The 20247-nt window shown below is 43.6% G+C and overlaps 1 protein-coding gene across 6 annotated transcripts in view; it reads left to right on the forward strand.

The window, feature by feature from the left end:
- The window catches only part of PDE4D (phosphodiesterase 4D), a 687791-nt gene that overhangs the window by 646520 nt on the left and 21024 nt on the right, over window positions 1-20247 (forward strand). Inside the window, exon 1 of one of the 6 annotated variants that reach the window (XM_056847949.1) lies at window positions 15842-15955. The exons of the other annotated variants lie outside the window; for them this stretch is intronic. Within the exon in view, the coding sequence (XP_056703927.1) occupies window positions 15908-15955 (48 nt within the window). The 5' untranslated portion in view covers window positions 15842-15907. Of the gene's footprint in view, window positions 1-15841; window positions 15956-20247 lie in introns of those variants that run through there. 6 annotated transcript variants of the gene reach the window in all.

The following is a 20247-nucleotide window of genomic DNA, read 5'->3' on the forward strand; positions in this document are numbered from 1 at the left end:
GAGTGGTGCTAGTCTTCACCTAAAATCCCAAGAGTACTTTATGGAGTACAGCATCACACACATTAAAATGTCATAATTCCTTGCAAGAGGTTAACAAGTATTTACTTATTTAATGCATTTATACCCAACTTTTGTCCCTCGTGAGGACGCAAAGTGGCTTTCAACATGCTCTTTTTCACCATTTTATCCTCAGAAAACAACCCTGTGAGGCAGGGAGGCTGAGAGTATGTGACTGGACCAAGGTCACCCAGTAAGCTTCCATGGCGGAGTGGGGGCTTGAACCTGGGCCTCCCAGATCCCACTCCAGCAATCTAACCACTACACTATGCTAGTTCTAGCCAGTGTAAGTAGAGATCCACAGGTTAAATATAATCTTTGGGTGACTATTAAAATGTCTTTCAAATCCTGCCCCCAGTCCCTGAAAGGGGCCATTCCAGTCACCGGTTATATATTCTTTTGGCTGCTTGTATCAGTCATGGACGTGAGTTCTCAAAGTAGCCCTGCATCCAAGGTAAGCATCCAAGTATTTGTCCCCATGGGAGGGCTGTGGCAATATGTCCAGGTGTGCCCAGTATGGATATAAGCACTGAGGGTTATGAGTTCCATTCCTTCCAACATCACCAGCTTCCTGGCACAAAGACTGGATTATTTAGTACAGAGGGGTGACTTGCGCAAACCACGTATTAGTGACAAAAAAAAGAAATGTATCCAGAATCTTGTAATTTAGTTTTCTTTTGAGCCTTCAGTTTTTAAAACCTTGTTTTACTAATAAACTGAGAAAATTTATTGCGGGGGGCAAGTAGAAATGGAACTTTTATTTTATTTTCCTGTTCCATATATATATATAAAAAGAAATGGGTTGCGTCGGGGTCACTCTGTGTACGTTCATAGATGGCACACCAAACTAAAAAAGCTATACTGCAAGACTTAGAAAAGTTTATGTTAAGTAAATATATTAGCAGATGCGCTTAAAAGAGCAAATGAAGTATATATTCAACATGCAAACAGAATGAATCTTTTCTGGCTAACTGAACATTGAATTTGTTCTTTGAGGGAACAGTAATATCATCCAGTTACCCTTTTCAGAAAGAGAGATGATAGTCACGCTTTAATAGCAACTGGAGCTTGAATCAACAAGTCTATGTGAAACAGCTTGCAATGTGCCTTTGAAATCCTGATATCTAGTCAGGGTGATTTATAGGCTCTTGCTGTGGCATGTATGTGTTGGGGCCCTACACAGTTTGTTTGTTTTGGTGTTAGCTGCGTTACCTAGCACTCCGTGAAGTGGTGGCTAAAAAAAAAAAGTGACATACAAAGAATTCGGCTGGAATACTCCTTTAACAGTAGAGGAGTGAGCAGGGTGGGTGAATGGGAATCCTGCAGACAAATTGCAAGCTTGGTTTTAAATTCCCCTCCGTAAAGAAACGTTTGGTGTTGGGGAGTGGGAGAGAAAAAATTACAGTTTTGTATTTCACTGTTTCATTTGTGGCACATTATAATCATCGGCCCTCTTCAGATCTCATGTTCGCATTCCTACTCAGATGACCCCCAGTTGTTTTTTTTAGCATTCATTCTTGTATCGTTTTAACAATTACTGCCAAAAGGCTGTTGATTTTGGCTGCTTCTTCATGTAGTTTCCCCACCACCACCAATGGCGAGTCGCACGCACATCGCCCTTTAAAGGGAGCTCCATAGGATTTGTGGGTCTTCGGGGTCTTCCCCTTTGAGCTGTATCAAAGGAAAGCATCCTTTGAGCCGGCCCAAACAAGGAACTGCAGATGCTCTGCCCACAGACAGTATGGGGAGGGGGCAGAGCTAAGTTCTGCCTTCCAAATGGCAGAGTTCAGCTCGGCATCCTCCCCCACCTTTCAACCTTTAAAGGGATTTAAAAACAACTTTCCTAGCTGAGCCATGGTGTAGCTTTACGCCATGGTTAAACTGGATAGGCGAAAGGGGGTGGGATTGCCAGGCCACAGTGGGGCTCAGCTCAATTGTTGTAGTATCAGCGGAAGGGGATGGGGTGGCGACCGCAGCAAATGGCACAGTTACGGTGTGTGTCGAAGTAGTCTTTTTAGTGTCCAATTGGTTATAAAGGACCTAACCCAGTAAGGCGTCCTCTGGTCTTGTTGAAATGAATGGAGGCTACACCGGATCTCTTACACCACTATGATTTGTTGCAATGAGGCTTGTACAACGATGCTGCTATGCCGATCCCAAGGGGGTGAAATTTAGGCTTCGTGACTTTTTGTCGATTCTGTTCTTCCCACCCCTGAAACCTTGCTTCTTTCTTAAATGGTCAAATATTAAAAACAGGTGGGAGAAGAAGAAATGCATACCTGTCCATCTTCCCAATGGGGGTAGGCAGGGTGGGATAGTAGGGCATATGATTTAGAAATTATCAATTTCCAACACTCCATATACACCAATCAATCGACCTTTATTGGCATATACTCAGACACATGACATAAGCAGTACCCAGAATTCACTATCCAATACATTTTCGATTTAAATATGGTTTAGACTTTAGTCCTAATATCGGCAGCTTCATTAAAAATTCCGCCATCTTTAAAGTGACTTCAGGAATAGTATCATTCGACAAAAAACCGGCATTCAGAGAATTCTTGGCTAGATTTCATTTTATCAAGGGTAGAGTTGTTTTTTACGAGGACCGTCTATATACACTCTTGGACATGGGCTGGAAATAAGAACCTAGTCCGCACAAAATCCAGTCATTTTGCACTTGTTATTAGGCTTCTTCCTATTGTTGCCATTGGACAGCTACACCGGACAGTTTCTGTTTGCGACAGCTCAAAGGAACAAACACAGGCTAGGTTGATTCCTAAAGAACTGAAAAGTAAAGGTCCCCTGTGCAAGCACCAGGTCATTCCTGACCCATGGGGTGACGTCACATGCTGATGTTTACTAGGCAGACTTTGTTTACGGGGTGGTTTGCCAGTGCCTTCCCCAGTCATCTTCCCTTTACCTCCAGCAAGCTGGGTACTCATTTTACCGACTTCGGAAGGATGGAAGGCTGAGTGAACCTTGAGCCTGCTACCTGAAACCAACTTCCGTCGGGATCGAACTCAGGTCGTGAGCAGAGCTTGGACTGCAGTACTGCAGCTTACCACCCTGCTCTATGGGGCTCCTGAACTGAAGACTTGCGTATTTCCTCTGCTCTTGCATCTCGAATAGTATTCTGAACAGCAAGTTGATCTTTGTGCAGAGCTGTATTTAATATGGCTGAGTTGAAACGATAACAGCCAGCATGGTGTAGTGGGTAGAGTGTTGGGCTAGAATCTGGGAGACCCAGGTTCAAATCCCCACTCTGCTATGGAAGCTTGCTGGTTGATCCTGGACTGGTCTTTTGCTCTAATCTACCTCACAGGGTTGATGTGAGAATTAAATGGAGGAGAGGAGAATGATGTATGCCTCTTTGGATTCTAATTGGGGAAGAAGGTGGAATATAAATAAATATTCTGTTCTTGCATTATTATTTTCAAGTCCTAGACACAATGGTCATTGTTCACAGAGTTGGGACAGCACGTGGGTTATTCTGGAAAGAGCTTCATAGGATGTAGAAGAAGAAGAGGAGTTGGTTTTTATATGGTGACTTTCTCTACCACTTAAGGAAGAATCAAACTGACTTACAATCACCTTCCTTTCCCCTCCCAACAACAGACACCCTGTGCATCTTCTTATCATAAGAACATAAGAAAAGCCATGCTGGATCAGACCAAGGCCCATCAAGTCTAACAGTCTGTTCACATAGTGGCCAACCAGATGCCTCTAGGAAGCCCACAAATAAGACAACTGCAGCAGCAGCATCCTGCCTGTGTTCCACAACACCTAATATAATAGGCATGCTCCTCTGATACTGCAGAGAAAATACGTATGCATCATGACGTATTCATTTTGATTAATAGCCATAGATAGCCCTATCCGCCATGAACATATCCCCTCCCCTCTTAAAGCTTTCCAAACTGGCAGCCATCACCACATCCTGATGCAGGGAGTTCCACAGTTTATCTGGTTTGAATCTCTCACCCTCCAGCTTCAGCAGAGGACCCCACATTCTAATATTATGAAAAAAACTTTCATCTAGATTAATCTACGTAATCACAGCCAACTTATGACAACTCTCTGGGTTTTCAAGTCAAGACATGAATGGTTTCCCATTGCCTGCCTCTGTAGCAAGCCTGGACTTTGTTGGTGATCTCCCATCCAAATACTAGCCAGGGCCAACCCTGCTTAGCTTCCAAGATCGAGCATGGTCAGGCTAGCCTGGGCTATCCAGGTCTGGGCGTTCCATACCATAGAGCTTTAAATGTTTGTTTATTTTTAAAATGCGTATGCTGCCTCTCCAGAGACCTGCTCAAGGTGGCCTAGAGCTAAGATAATGCAGAACCATTAAAACACACCCATTAAAAACAAAGCTATTAAAAGACAGCCGTAAAAAAAAAAACAGCAGGCTAGTGCCTTAAAATACAGACTGAGTGGCCTGAAATGATGTAAATGAAATAATCCTTGGGCCAGAAGCAGACCATAAAATGTTCAAACGATAAAAACCCCTTATTAAAAAGCCCGGGTCAAAAGTAATGGTTTAGCTTTGCTCATAAAAGAAACTAAGGTGGGCACCAGGGGAGCCTCATGGGGGGGGCATTGCAAAGGCAAGGCATTACTATAGAAAAATCCCTACATCTGGTCTCTACTCAGCTTTGAAGATGGGGGCATATTGAGCAGGGTTTCCGAAGAGGATCTTAACTGGTTTACTGGACAATATAGGTAGAGGTGGTCCTTCAAGTATCTTTGTCCCAAGTCAGATAAGAACCAGTTACTTGAATTATGCTTGGAAATATTAATAGAAGAAGAAGAGTTGGTTTTTATATGCCAGCTTTCTCTACCACTTAAGGAAGAATCAAACCTGTTTACAATCACCTTCCCCCCCTCCCCACAACAGACACCCTGTGATGTAGGTGGGGCTGAGAGAGCGTGACTAGCCCAAGGTCACCCAGCTGGCTTCCATGTGTAAGAGTTGGGAAACAAATCCAGTTCACCAGATTAGCCTCAGCTGCTCATGTGGAGGCGTGGGGAATCAAACCCGGTTCTCCAGATCAGAGTCCACTCTTAACCACTATACCACGCTGGCTCTCTCTGTGGATCGGGTAACTTTTTTGCTGCTAAAAGGTGTGGGGGGGTGGGGGGGGAGAAAGAATACTTCCAGTTGCTACTGCTGTCTAGAAGATGGGGGTGTTCATGTTTCTTCTGTCTAGAAGAGTGTGTTTTACCCCTTTTAAATGTTGGCTGAAGATCTGCACTTTGGTATTTACTTTGCAACTCCTCCCTGCCTTTACCTTTGGAGTAATGTTATTGTTTGTCAGTCTGCATATTTTATAAATTGCCTTTGAGGCTGTTGGTATTCTCCCTTCAAGGTCTAGTATCACTAATTCCACCTATGCTTCTTCGTCATCTGTTTCTGTTCACATGTTTCTCCATACAGCTTCAGGACAGATGCCATCAGCTAGTCAGTCTCTTGACCCTAGATGCACTCACCAGGAGGAAGTTGCTCCTTGCATTTCTGGTTTCCTGCGTTTTCAACTTGCTGACCTTATCCTATCTTTCAACTTTGCTTATGTTCATTTAACTTCCTCCGATAAAAGTATGATTTCATGGGTTTATCTTGCTATCTTGACTTTGTTTTGCCCAGCAGTATCCTTCCCTAAAAGAAGTGACGCATCAATTCATTGATAAAAGTAACATATATAAAACAACAGCAAGCAGCTCTAAAAGAGAGTGGATTTGAATGTTTTTCCTTTTTGGGAGAAAATAGCAGATCTCTTTCTATTTTATATATATAATGGCTTGAATCCACTGGAGAGTTCTGTGGATGGAAGAGATTGACAATGTCTGAGATAATTGGGGCAGAAAGCCAGTTTAACCTCTATCCCTCAAGTGCATCCATTTATTTATTATTTATTTTATATAAAATGTTTATATACCTGCCATTCCCCCAGGCACCCAAAGACCCAAGGCTGGTAACAACAATTCAAAAACAATTTGACAAAACAGCACACATTAAAACAACACATTAAAAGCAAGACTAAAAGCAACTGATGCCCCAGCTAGCAGGGAATTCCCCCTTTGCCGAAGCTGCTCCAAATGTTCTCTCAAATAACTCCTTTTTGCATTCTTGCTGGAAAGCTGGGAGGGTAGGACACCTCCACCCCACCCCCAAACCAAGAGGCTGTTCCAGAGGCATGGGGCAAACTCTGAAAAAGCCTGAGGCCAGACGGTGCCTTAGACAATGGGCGTATTGGTAATGGACCTTTCTGGGAAGATCAGAACTGCCATGGGGCTGGGGAGGGGCTGTGGCTCAGCGGTAGAGCATCTGCTTGGCATGCAGAAGGTCCCAGGTTCAATCCCCAGCATCCCCGGTTAAAGGGACTAGGCAAGGAGGTGATTTGAAAAGACTCCTGCCTGAGACCCTGGAGAGCCGCTGCCGGTCTGAATAGACAATACTGACTTTGATGGACCAAGGGGTCTTTCAAAGTATAAGGCAGGTTTATGTGTGTTCATGCAGGTTATCTTTCAAGTGTGTGTATCCCAGGTCATATAGGGCTTTAAACGTGAGCACCAACACCTTGAGTTGGACCTGGAAACTAATTGGCAGCCAGTGAAGGGTCCTCAGAGTAGGAATGACGTGGTCCCATCAGCTGTTCCCAGATAATTTTATTTATCATTTACCCTGCCTTTTTCCCTAATGGTGACTTAAAGCAGCTTACATTGTTCCTATATCCTCCATTTTATCCTCAAAGCATCCTGTGAGGTAGGTTAGGCTGAGATCGTGTGACTGGCCCAACGTCATCCAAGAGCTTCTAAGGCAGAGTAGGGGTTCGAACCTGAGTCGCCCACATCCTAGTCTGACTCTAACCACTACTCCTCACTGGCTGGTCAGATAACGGACCAGCTGCTGCATTTTGTAGCAGCTGTGGCTTCCAGATCATCTTTTAAGGACAGCCACTGGTACAGCATTTTACAATAATGTAGCCTTAAGGTTACTGAAGCATGAATCAGCGTGGCCTGGCGCCGCTAAATAGGGAGTCAGCTTCCTAACTAGGTGTAGCTCCAGCAAATTTTTTTTATTTTTTTTATTTTTTTTTTGCTGTCTTGGAACCTGTTTCTCCAACAGGAGAGCAGGATCCAGCAAGACTCCCAAGCTCATAGCAGAGTCTTTCAGCAAAAACTGCACTCCAATCAGAGGCAGGAAGAACAGTTCCATTTATTATTAAAAGTATTTTATTAAAGGTTTTTTGGGGTACAGAAATAAAAAAGGGAAGGGAAAGGGGAAAGGCATTTAATTTTCTGGGTCCAAACTTTTCCAATACACTATGGACATATCTCATAAATTAGTTCTGTTTAGAATACACTCTTTGGTTTCTCATCATTAAAAAATACGGCATCTTTTTTTCTCTTTTATAAACCTATCATGAACACGTGCTAAAACATTTTATACCAATTTCCCCCCTGATAATATTACAGTTACCTCTATTAAGAACAAGAACTATGTCAACACCAGATTAATATTAAATACAGTTGGCAAAATGCGTTGTTGAAGCGTATTTGTCATATGTGTGTGTAAAGTGCTGTCAAGTCGCAGCCGACTTATGGCAACCCCTTTTTGGGGTTTCCATGGCAAGAGTAACAGAGGTGGTTTGCCAGTGCCTTCCTCTGCACAGCAACCCTGGTATTCCTTGGTGGTCTCCCATCCAAATACTAGGTAACCAGGGCTGACCCTGCTTAGCTTCTGAGATCTGACAAGATCAGGCTAGCTTGTCATTTACGCTTGAAGTCCAGAGAACAGTTCCATTTAAAGAATTTATTTTATCTGATAGGGTATGAGTTTTCGTGAGCCACAGTCCATTTATTCAGAGCTGTGGCTCATGAAAGCTCCTACCCTGACAGAAATGTTAAGTCTTTAAGATGCTACTAGACTCTTGTTCTTTTCTACTGCTGTTGACAGACCAACATGGCTACCCATCATGACTTTATCTGATATAAGTGAGTGGCTTCCTATCTCTGCTGTTGCAATTAGGGGGGAAGCGCCAATGTGCGATAACATAAGAAAGGCCATGCTAGATCAGACCAAGGCCCATCAAGTCCAGCAGTCTGTTCATACAATGGCCAACCAGGTGCCTCTACGAAGCCCACAAACAAGGCAACTGCAGCAGCATTATCCTGCCTGTGTTCCATGGCACCTAATATAAGAGGCATACTTCTCTGGTACAAGAGAGAATAGGTATGCATCATGACTTGTATCCATTTTGACTAGTAGCTATGAATAGCTCTCTCCTCCATGAACATGTCCACTCCTCTCTTAAAGCCTTCCAAGTTGGCAGCCATCACCACATCCTTGGGCAGGGAGTTCCATAATTTAACTATGCGTTAGATGTCCTAGTCCCCGTTGGCAGAGTTGCCACAGGTGATGCAGTGAAATTCTTTGTGTATTTGCAAGATATAAGCTGTCCCTCCACACATCTTCTACCTGAAAAGAGCCAAGTTGTTTGCAGATAAGTAAATAAATAATACTTTTTAAAAAAAAAGCCTCAATGTTTTGAATAGGCCTTTTGGTCCTCAAACTGTATTGATGTTTATCCAAATAATCTGGCTTCTTCACACATTGTAAGCAAGGTCTTGAGTCTCTGTCTTTCTCAGGATGGAGTAATCTGTTAGATTCTGGATCTGGCTGTGATGTGAGGACCTTCAGATTTCTTGCAGAGTATTTTAAGTTTCAGATTCTCCATGCATTTTGAGTAACAAACCATTGAGCTATAGTCAACATTATGTCGACACCATTTTGAAACTGCAGAGGGCTAGTGCTACCCACACAATTTATAAGAGAGGTAGAAAATGTGTGTTATTAAGGTTACAAACTTTTATTCAGTCAACCTTCCAAGCCTTTGCATTTCTTCCACGCTCTTAGAAGAATATTGAGCTCACTAGAGACACGATGTTTTTTTATTGCAACTGATAGCACCCGAATGAACTGGTAAAAGGTAAAGGTCCCCCGTGCAAGCACCGGGTCATTCCTGACCCATGGGGTGATGTCACATCCCGACGTTGTCTAGGCAGACTGTGTATGGGGTGGTTTGCCAGTGCCTTCGTCAGTCATCTTCCCTTTACCCCCAGCAAGCTGGGTACTCATTTTACCGACCTCGGAAGGATGGAAGGCTGAGTTAACCTTGAGCCGGCTACCTGAAACCAACTTCCGTCGGGATCGAACTCAGGTCGTGAGCAGAGCTTGGACTGCAGTACTGCAGCTTACCACTCTGCACCACGGGGCTCCTTCTGGACTGAATGAACTGAACAGCCAGCAAATTCTGTGCTGGAAGCTGATCATATTTAAGCTAAAGTTTGTTAGTGGAGAATTTATAGACAGCAAACGTACCTTGGGAATAGGGTACCCTAGGTAACAGAATAAAGGTTCTACCATTAAACGTTTCTACCATTACCATTTGAAAGATGCCTCATTATTTGAGAGCCTTGGTGTATAGAACTGGCGTAGTAATCATCCACATGCTGTACAAATTCATTCTAATAGCAGAAGGCAGGCGGAACTAATGTTGTGAGGTGTGGCCCTCTTGTGGTGACATTTGGATTTGTTTATCCTAGTGTCATTTTGAAAACTGTTCGCCACACTTCACAATGTTCTTTTGTCCAGTGTATTGGGAGTACCTTTGAGCAAATATACTAAATCCCTGTAGGGAAGGGAGTCCAACGTAATGAACTACAAAGAAAAGTTTGGGTATGTACAGATTACCAAGAATGTAAAATAAATATATACATAAAACCATTGTTGGTCTTGGACCATATTAAACTAAATCTGAATCTATATACATAAAACCTGCTGCATCCAAGAATTAGTTTAATTACTGAGCCTTTCAGATAGTTACTTGTGTGAGCTCTGTAACACACGGGCATGTGATGGCTTCAAAGGACAGTCAAAAGTTTTCAGTAAGTGATGTAGCGAAAGGCATGCTCTGTTAAATGGTGGTTCTGAGCGACTGCGATTATCCCCACAAGAGGGCAGTAAATGCAAATGGATTTGGAAGGGAACATAGAGTGTACACCAACACTTTTTCCATATTTCTGTCTGTAAAAATAATTAGCACCATTTTAATCACTGTGATGATGAATCATGTTTGTCTCAGTCCCTTAACTGAAAGACCCCAATAATTCAGTGTTTTTGAACACAAGTGCAAGGTGGCCTCAAGCAGTGGGTCTGAAATTTTCTACCCTTGGGGATACGTTGTCAGGTTGGTTTCAGGTAGCCGGCTCAAGGTTGACTCAGCCTTCTATCCTTCCGAGGTCGGTCAAATGAGTACCCAGCTTGCTGGGGGTAAAGGGAAGATGACTGGGGAAGGCACTGGCAAACCCCGTAAACAAAGTCTGCCTAGTAAATGTCGGGATGTGACATCACTCCATGGGTCAGGAATGACCCGGTGCTTGCACAGGGGACCTCTACCGTTTTACTTTAGTCTTTAGGATAGCCTTAGTTATGAGGTAGTAAAAAGACCGGTTGTTCCTACAGACAGCCTGTTAATGTACTCCTTGATTAGTCACTGATAGTTAAATGAAAACATTTATTTTAATTAAACATTTTTTTCCCTCAATTCCACTTTTTCCTGTCATATTTCTACAGTTCTGTAGTTTAGTTCAGGGCTTCTTAAACTTTTTCGACTTGCGACCCCTTTTCACCCGAAAGAATTGTCCGCAGCCTCAGGTATAAAAAAAGGTAAAGGTCCCCTGTGCAAGCACCGAGTCATTCCTGACCCATGGGGTGAGGTCACAGCCCGACGTTTACCAGGCAGACTGTGTTTGCGGGGTGGTTTGCCAGTGCCTTCCCCAGTCATCTTCCCTTTACCCCCAGCAAGCTGGGTACTCAGTAGTGGCTTTGCTAGTTTGGTGACTCATGTGGTTGCTGACTGTAGTGGTTGCTCAGTTTTGCTTCTCTTTTAGAATCTCTCACCTTAGGTATGGTCCAAACCCCCATTTTGTACCCTCCCCCAATAATCCATACCACACTCTGAAAAGCATGTTCACTCTTTTTAAAAAGGGAATATTTCTTGTAACGCTTTATTTCTTCCCAAATGCCACCAAAACCTGAGCCCTGGTCTCACTCAGGGTCTCAGAGAGCCAGCGTGGTGTGGTGGTTAAGAGCGGTGGTTTGGAGCAGTGGACTGATCTGGAGAACTGGGTTTGATTCCCCACTCCACAAGAAGCCTGCTTGGTGACTCTGGGCTAGTCACAGTTCTCTCAAAACTCTCTCAGCCCCCACTCATAAGGTATCTGTTGTGGGAAGGGAAAGGGAAGGTGACTGTAAGCCAGTTTGGTTCTCCTTAAAAGGTAGAGAAAATCGGCATATAAAAACCAACTCTCCTCTTCCTTCTCTCCCCCCCCCCCCAATACTGTCAGCCTTAGTACAGCATATTTCTCCACTGGGCAAATGCTACCTCCAGGAACCAGTTTAAGGTCAAAAACATTTCTGGGGTAAAGGCTTAAGCTTCAGTCTGAATCTGGAGTATGTGTGCATGGTGATATTTAACAATGAAAATGTTCAGGAGGCCCATTCATAGATTTCTCAGTATCTCGTCTACTTTGACCTTTAATGCGCTGGGTTGTGAGTAGGCAAGAAAAAGATACAAATGTCAGAGTGCCTTGCAAAAAAAGACTTTGTAGGAGGCTTCTGGCACGGAATGTACTGACAGTAACATAGAAAGCTCAGTTAGTGCTGAACCCTCCATTTTCGCCATGTTCATGCTTGCTTTAGAACTTGCTGCAAACCAAGAGAGCTGTTCCAGAAATCACATTTCACAAGAGTGGCGGTTGTCCATGATTTGTATATGATATGTCCTGGAATGTTCTAGTGATGAGTACAATATATCTTAAAACAATGTGTTTATGCTAGTACGCCTTGGGAGAAACAGTAGCTTCGATCCAGCAGCAGTTTCTGTTGATAGAAGGGCTTTCCATCAGCAGAGGGTGACTTTCTTCCTGCCATCCGCTTATTGTGGCCCAAACTGCTCCCAGACAAAGACCCCAGGAACCAGCCTGAGAGGGGAGCCAGCGGTCTGCAAAGGGAATGGGGGGGAATTGGAGAAAATTGTCCTCCCTTCCACACACAGAAGTCCTCTGCTGGATCCATCCCAGTAAAGGGCTAAGTCACTGGTATATTTCAAGCATGTGACCTTTGTGGAGGAATGGAGATGCTTTCTGGTACACGCAACTGGGTGAGAGACAATGCAGCACGTTGAGGGAAGGGTGGACAAAGTTGCAGCTGCTTGACCTTTTTTTGTTCCTGCAATATGGTTGAAAGAAGAGGGTTGAGGCCAATTTTATTTGCTTACGGGGATGATTAGAAAGCTGTGGGGCCTGACCTGGATGGCCCAGGCTAGCCTGATCTCATCAGATCTCGGAAGCTAAGCAGGGTCAGCCCTGGCTAGTATTTGGATGGGAGACCACCAAGGAATGCCAGGGTTGCTCTGCAGAGGAAGGCAATGGCAAACCCACCTCTGTTAGAGTCTTGCCATGAAACCCCTACAAGGTTGCCATAGGTTTGCTGCGACTTATCAGCACTTTACATTCACTCACACACACACAAAGATGGATGGATAGATGGAATCCCACTGATATCTGTATGACCAGCAGCAGAATCCTAAGAGTATATACTCTGAAGTAAATCCCACTAAGTTCTATATGGCTTACTCCCTAGTAGGTGTGTTTAGGATTAAAAAGGTAAAGGTCCCCTGTGCAAGCACCGGGTCATTCCTGACCCATGGGGTGACATCACTTCCCGACGTTTACTAGGCAAGACTTTGTTTATGGGGTAGTTTGCCAGTGCCTGTCCCGGTCATCTTCCCTTTACCCCCAGCAAGCTGGGTACTCATTTTACCGACCTCGGAAGGATGGAAGGCTGAGTCAACCTTGAGCCAGCTACCTGAAACCGACTTCCGTTGGGATTGAACTCAGGTCGTGAGCAGAGCTTAGACTGCAGTACTGCAGCTTACCACTCTGCGCCACGGGGCTCTTGTGTTTAGGATTACAGCTGGAATATTCCTTTTCACATGTTCAGTGTACATGCATTCAGTTTGTCGTCACTGTGCTTACACAGGATGTAAATATAAGCACATTGAGTTAATTTCGCAACATTCGTTCATCCATGCATACATCGGGATCTGACATCTGGACCATGGATTTTGTACAGTATAGATCCCTAGGTACTGCCGGTATGCATCATGCACTTGGCTCACTTCGTGTTACGTACTGTTTAAGCCCCATAGAAATGAATGGAGAACAGAGGGATAAAAACAGCATTCCCCCCAAATTGTTCCCATTATTTCAGAACAAATCAGCAAGCAGTAGGTTGAGTGGCATGGCCCAGTCATTTGGCTTGGAGGCATTTCCCCATTATATTAACAGAAAGCTTTCCTGTTTTACGGGTCAACGTTGAAAGTGATATTTGTCATTGCGGTCTGTAATTCAATGATTTCTTCCACCCTTCAGATGACCTTGCTGTTTTTAATACTATCTAGTGAGATATGTATTATCTGTTCAGTTTATATCTTTCCTCTTAGCTAAGGAGTTTGGCGCAATGTACAGGGTCCTGGCATTCCTTCCCCTCCCTCAATTTTATCCTCACAGCATCTCCATGAGATGGGTAAGACTGAGAAACTGGCCCAGGTTAGCTTCATGGTCATAGTCTAATACTGTCATCACTATGGCAGTGGTCTTTAGCACAGTTGCCATATATTTATTTTTGGAAGGACTTGCTCTTAGTGCGCATGTGTAGCCAGCAAGGACACCATATCTCCTGCCTTTCTGTGCTGAGAGGAACAGCAGAATGTTATGGTAAGATCAGTTGGCAGCATTCCTCTTTAGTGCAGGAAGGTTCAGAGAGCCAGCGTGGTGTGGTGGTTAGGAGCGGTGGACTCTAATCTGGAGAACCATGTTTGATTCCCCACTCCTCCACATGAGCGGCGGACTCTAATCTGGTGAACTGGATTGGTTTCCCCACTCCTCCACATACAGCCTGTTGGGTGACATTGGGCTAGTCACAGTTCTCTAAGAACTCTCTCAGCCTTACCTACCTCACAAGGTGTCTGTTGTGGGGAGGGAAAGGGAAGGCGATTGTAAGCCGCTTTGAGACTCCTTAAAGGTAGAGAAAACTGGGTATAAAAACCAACTCTTCTTCCTCCTCCTCAAAAAACTCTTCTGTGCCTTCTGTCTCTTTCCTTGGCTTGGCCACTCATGCCTCGTGAGTTGGCTTTCCAGTTCCCGGTAGCCAAGGTTGACTCAGCCTTCCATCCTTCCGAGGTCGGTAAAACGAGTACCCAGCTTGCTGGGGGTATAGACGACTGGGGAAGGCAATGACAACCCATCCCGTAAACAAAGTCTGCCTAGTAAACATCAGGATGTGACATCACCCCATGGATCAGGAATGACCCAGTGCTTGCACCTTTATCTTTTTCTTTTTTATTTCTGAAAGTTTGTAACAAATATATCACAAGTTGAAGATGTTGATGATAATGCCGCATGTGTCTGTCAAAAGCGGGCTCTGATTTCCATAAAACCTGTGCCACAATAAAGCTGTTTGTCTGCAGGGCTCTTTGATTTTGTTGTCAGAGACTAGCAATAAAATCCTAACCAAAGTTTTGACCTTTTATCTCCATTGAAAGACTGGGCTTAAAAGGGCATGAGACTGTTTAGGATTGCACTTGAAAAACAACTACCCCTTGTAGATTGTTACTGTTCATTTTGATTTAAAGATGAAAAGCTGCACAGGCACCTTTTCATTTCCTTTGTTCATATTACTACCTGAAATGTATACATCTGTTCTGACATAGTATAAGTTGACCCACAGGTGCTCTCCAGTCTTACAAAGTTGCTGTGACAGATTATATTCTGGGGTTGGTTTTTTTTTTTTTTTTTTTTTTTTTTTGAGCTATCAGGTTGACCAAAGATTATCTATACATGACTTTAGTACTGATGCTGCCTGGATGTTGTTGAAACGGCATTTGAAGGTTTGCTGAAAATATTATGGGGTGTTTTTTTTTTTATTATATGCTTTAGAAAATACGCCTTAAAAATAGACAATGACATTTAGCCTGAGTAAAACAGCCACTTCTGCCTCGTTGAATGGGTTCAACTATTGCCCTGCATTTTAGCAAGTAAATGCTATTGACAGACACAAAAAGTTAAGCTAATTAATCATGTCTGCATAGCAGTGGTGCTGCAGGGAAGCCATTATTAAATGGCATTTAGCTCAAAAGGAAAGAACTGCCCCCCATTCCCAGGAGATTCGTCCACAGCGACCAATCAGAAAATAGCACACAAGTGTCAGGGCTTTATCTTCTGCTTTTATATATTTTTGGCTAGAACGTGATTGGCTTTTATCTGAGGTTTATGGGAGGGATTACTTTACCCTGGTCGTAGCTTCCCCGCAGATCCTTATTTGGTAGGCTGTTGATAGAACAAGTCTTTTCCAGCAGCTGAGCATCTTGGCATACATAATTCATTAAGTCCTGGTGTTCAGGAAATATGCAGATCTCTTGCCGCTCTTCAGATTTCTCTTCAGCTTCTGCAATATGTCTTTCCAAACTGGTCCTTGAATTTTATAGCACTTTGGAATTTTGCAAATGGCTCTTATATAACCAGAAGATCCCACAACTGGAATGCTAGTTTAGTGTTCTGTTGTGTGCCAGCTGCAGCGAATCTGTAGATCAACAGAACTAAACTGAGCGGGGGAAGAAACTGATTAAGAAAATCCAGCATTTTCCCCCCTCTGTTTCTCAAGAGCTTGCAGAGGACTGAGCATTTATTTCTGTTTAAATTGGAAACACTTAAAGAATCAAAAATGCCCGAAGCAAATTATCTACTCTCAGTGTCTTGGGGCTACATAAAGGTAGGATTTTTTAAAATATTTTTAACCAATGTGGTTTATTTGTATGAAAGAATACATTTTGGACAAATATAATTATGGAGACAAGGGATATTAGTTTGAACTGCTGTTTTGTGAACAGAGGCTATTTTAACATAGCTTGTAATACGTAACTGCTAAGAGGAAAAAGAAGTCTTCTGGATTGGGGCTCAGTCAGTCCTATGTGTCTTTAATGAAGGAGATTTCTACACAAAGTTCACCAGTGTATCCTTCAGGGAGAAGCAGATTTTGGGGGCGAATCTAGGCTAGGATATTTTTACCACATTCTGCGGTGTGCTTGGCTAACTAGGCAGAAGGATAATGGCTGAACATGGTAATTTGTATTACTTTCTGATCATATGAAAATCTCCTCAGTTACCAAGAATGTGCTTTAATAACATTTTCTGGTTTTCTGTGTGTAACACCCAGCTTGTATTGATTAATGCCTACTTTGGCTGAAAATGGTCTTCTCCCCTCAAAGTGTGCCCTACAGTGTAAGCTTCCAAGAATCAACCTCATAATAGAGCTGCTATTATAGGAACTCAGATTGGCTTATCTTTTCTATATAAAACTGTGCACCAATTAATCGCATACAGGTGCCTCTTAGCATATATCAGTGATGCAGAATCATGCAACCTTTCCTTGTTTGTCTCTTAGTTACATAGAATTCATTTGAATCATCTCTGTTGCCTTGCCTTGCCAATTCAAAATCACGTACTTGGTTCATTATTGTTCCTTCCCAACGGAACAGTCCTATTTTATCTTCTGGTATATGGATTTAAATTTAAAATTGTCACTGTTCTGTGAACATTGGCACGACATAGATAACAGGGTTTATTTTAGATGGTAAGGTTGGAAATCATATGTTATTTAGGTCATCAGAATCTTCTTTACTACAGCAGACTCTTTCAGCATTTTCATAAGAATTTCCCTCCATTATACATTTTTTATATGCCAGCTAGCTTGATTTCATTTATCATTTGACAAATAAATAACTGAGCCTGGGGGGTGCTTATATTCTTTTATCATGGGGCCTGCTTTTTTGGTTAACGTTTTGAGGGACACACATTCATTCAAACTGCTTCCTCCAGATACCTGTCATCACTTGATCAAGTACAGTCTAATATCCTGATTGAGCACAGGAGATTTGCATGCAAAAATGGTTTTCCATGCATTAATTGCCCTTCTGCATATGATTTTTGCCTGCAGAGGGATTCTCTATAGAGAGAACTCCTTCTAACTAGCATGGGGGAATATGCACTCCTTTTGTATTCTGGATATACCAAAAGATGGCTACCACTGAGTGTTTGGACAGTATCAAAAACATGAATGAGGAGACTATGCAGTATAGTGGCTGGAAGTGGACTAGGAAAGCCTGGGTTCGAATCCCTGGTTTGCTGTGGTTACATGCAGAAACCACAAAGGGAAGGGCAATTAATGTGTGGAAGTCCCCCTCCCTTTTTTTTTACATGCCAATGTCATGACTCCTTCTGAATCAGAATATTACATCTGTACTTGGCCAAATGGTAGTAACAGTATTCAGTGGGTAGCCTTGAGCAAGCAACTGAAAAAAGATTGCCCTTGTATGTTATCTTGACCACCCTACCCACTCATGAAAAAAATGAAATCTTGCAGAAGCTGGTGGGTGAATGGTTACTGAATGGAAAGGCCGTCCCTTTCCCCCTCCTCATCCCACAGGTGATCCAACATTACTGGAGTAGAATCATAGAAACATAGAGTTGGAAGGGACCTCCAGGGTCATCTAGTCCGATCCCTTGCACAATGCAAGAAATTCACAACTACCCCCCCACACCCCCAGTGACCCCTACTCCATGCCCAGAAGATGGCAACTACCAACTGTCTTTTTAATGGAGCAGCCACCATGCAGACTTGCTGCTGAACATGAGGATCTTAAAGAGCGATTATGTTGTTGCTAACTGAATGTTATCAAGACTGGTCTGAAGAGATGTGATACTGGTGGTGGTGGTGGAAAGTGCTGTCAGGATGCAGCCAACTTATGACAACCCCGTAGGGTTTTCAAGGCAAGAGATGAACAGAGGTAGTTTGCCATTGCCTGCCTCTGTGTAGCAACCCTGGATTTCCTTGGTGCTCTCTAATCCAAGTATTAACCAGGGCTGACCCTACTCATCTTCCAAGATCTGAAGAGACTGAGCTATACTGGGCCATCCATATCAGGGCAACGAAATACCAGAGGTCTTCAGTAATGTGCAGGAGTGGAAGGGTGTTCCCAAGAACTACAGAATCATTTCTAGAAGCTGTTATTATTTCTGCTTTATTACCCTTTGTGCACAGTGTGTGGCTACTGAAGAATTTGCATAAATGCTTCTCTGAATCATTGTTAGAAGAAAACAACCAATATTCCCTTGGAATATTGGATTTGAGTCCTGTAGTACCTTAGAGACCAACAAGACCATCAGGGTATAAACTTTCGAGAGTCAAAGCTATCTGACTAAGGGAGCTTTGACTCTAAAATACTGATACCCTGAAAATCTTGTTGATCTCTTAAGGTAGCACTGGACTCAACTACAGCTGTCCTTATAGATTAGTTAATGCATATTTAATACATACATACATACACACACACACACACACACCAGAAATTCCCACTTCAAGGGATAAAATTCCGGTCTGAATTTGCAATGAATGAAGCCCTTTCCACCAGACTTGCAGCTCAGACATTTATATCGTCGAGGCTGAAATTCTGTTTGCGGATCAGATTGGTTTAGTTTTCTGGGGGTGTAAACTATTTTTAAAGTGCTTTAGAAGCCTTTGAAGAGCAGCTGTGGCTGTGGAGAAGCCCATACCTGGCATGCAGAAGGCTCCAGGTTCAATCCCTGGGAATTTACAGTTTAAAGAATCCGAGGGAGCAAGTTGATGGGAAAGACCTTGCTTTGCCTGGGACCTTGGAGAGCCTCTGCCAATCAGAGTAGACAGTACTGAGGTAGATGAGCTGACGGGCTGACTCAGTCTAAGAGAGCTATAAATATTCTCCGTTCTAGAAATACCCCTCTTTAAAAACAAATGTACATTTTCCAAGGGAAATCAACTCAGATCATCTTCTACGGTATCCTGTTGTTACTGGCATCATGTGCCTTCTCTACATATATATGTAAACTAATGTCCTAGAGACAGCACAGCTGTGGAGAATCTGCATGCCAAAAGTAATGAGTGTAAGAACAATATAGAGCAGAGGTTTCAAACATGAGGCCCGCAGGCTGAATGTGGCCCATGGAGGGCTTTTCTCTGGCCCAAGGAGCCAGCAGCCAACCCCCCTCCCCCGCCCCTTTCTGGACTTCCCAGGGCTAGAGCAGACCCGTGGGCCCAGCCAGCCACCTTCCTCCCTCCCTCCCTGGGCTTCCTGGGGCTGCTGTGGCCTCAGGAGCCCAGCCAGCAGCCTTCCACCCCTTTCTGCACTTCCCAGGGCCACTCCGGGCTTGCCAGCCGAGGCACCCACCCCTCCCAGTCCAGATCAGGGCTAGCGAGCCCTCTGCGAGCTTGCCAGCCAAGGGAGCCCCTCCAGTCCAGATGTGGTCTGGCAAGCCCCCCAGTCCAGATATGGGCTGGTGAGCTCACTGCGAGCTTGCCAGCCAAGTCAACCTCCACCACCCCCAGTCCAGATCTGGGCTGGCGAGTCTGCTGTGGGCTCGCCAGCCAAGGCAGCCACCCCTCTAGTCCAGATCTGGGCTGGCGAGTCGGCTGTAGGCTCGCCAGCTAAGGCAGCCACACACCCCCATTTATTTTTTTTTTTAATTGTCAGGGACTAGAGATAACAAACTATAGAAGACACATGCAAAGTCAATTAATGATATTTATTTATATTTACTTAAAATACAAACATAAGACTTAAATAAAAGAAAATACTGTAAGAATGTGATTGTTGTAAGCTTGTGTTTTAGGTAAAAAACAATATCATTAGTTGGCTTTGCCTGTGCCTTTTATAAAGTTTGTATCTCTAGAATCTGGCATTACATTTTATGGTATTTATTTAATTGGTACACATGGCCCAGCCCGACCAAGTGACATTTATGTCATATCCAGCCCTCCTAACAAATGAGTTCAACACCCCTGATATAGAGGAAGGTTCCAACCTTCTTGAAGTAAACGGGAGCTATAAACATTTGTGTCTTCCTTGATATCCTGTGTATTTATAGACCTTCCTCACTGAGGCCTAGAGGTGGGAGGTATTGGATCAATAAGTAAGTCAATCCAGGCTACAGCTTCTACCCTTTTTCTAGATGAGGCAGAAGGTTTCCTCA

This window comes from Euleptes europaea, chromosome 4 (assembly GCF_029931775.1).
Source record: "Euleptes europaea isolate rEulEur1 chromosome 4, rEulEur1.hap1, whole genome shotgun sequence".
Taxonomy (NCBI): Eukaryota; Metazoa; Chordata; class Lepidosauria; order Squamata; family Sphaerodactylidae; genus Euleptes; species Euleptes europaea.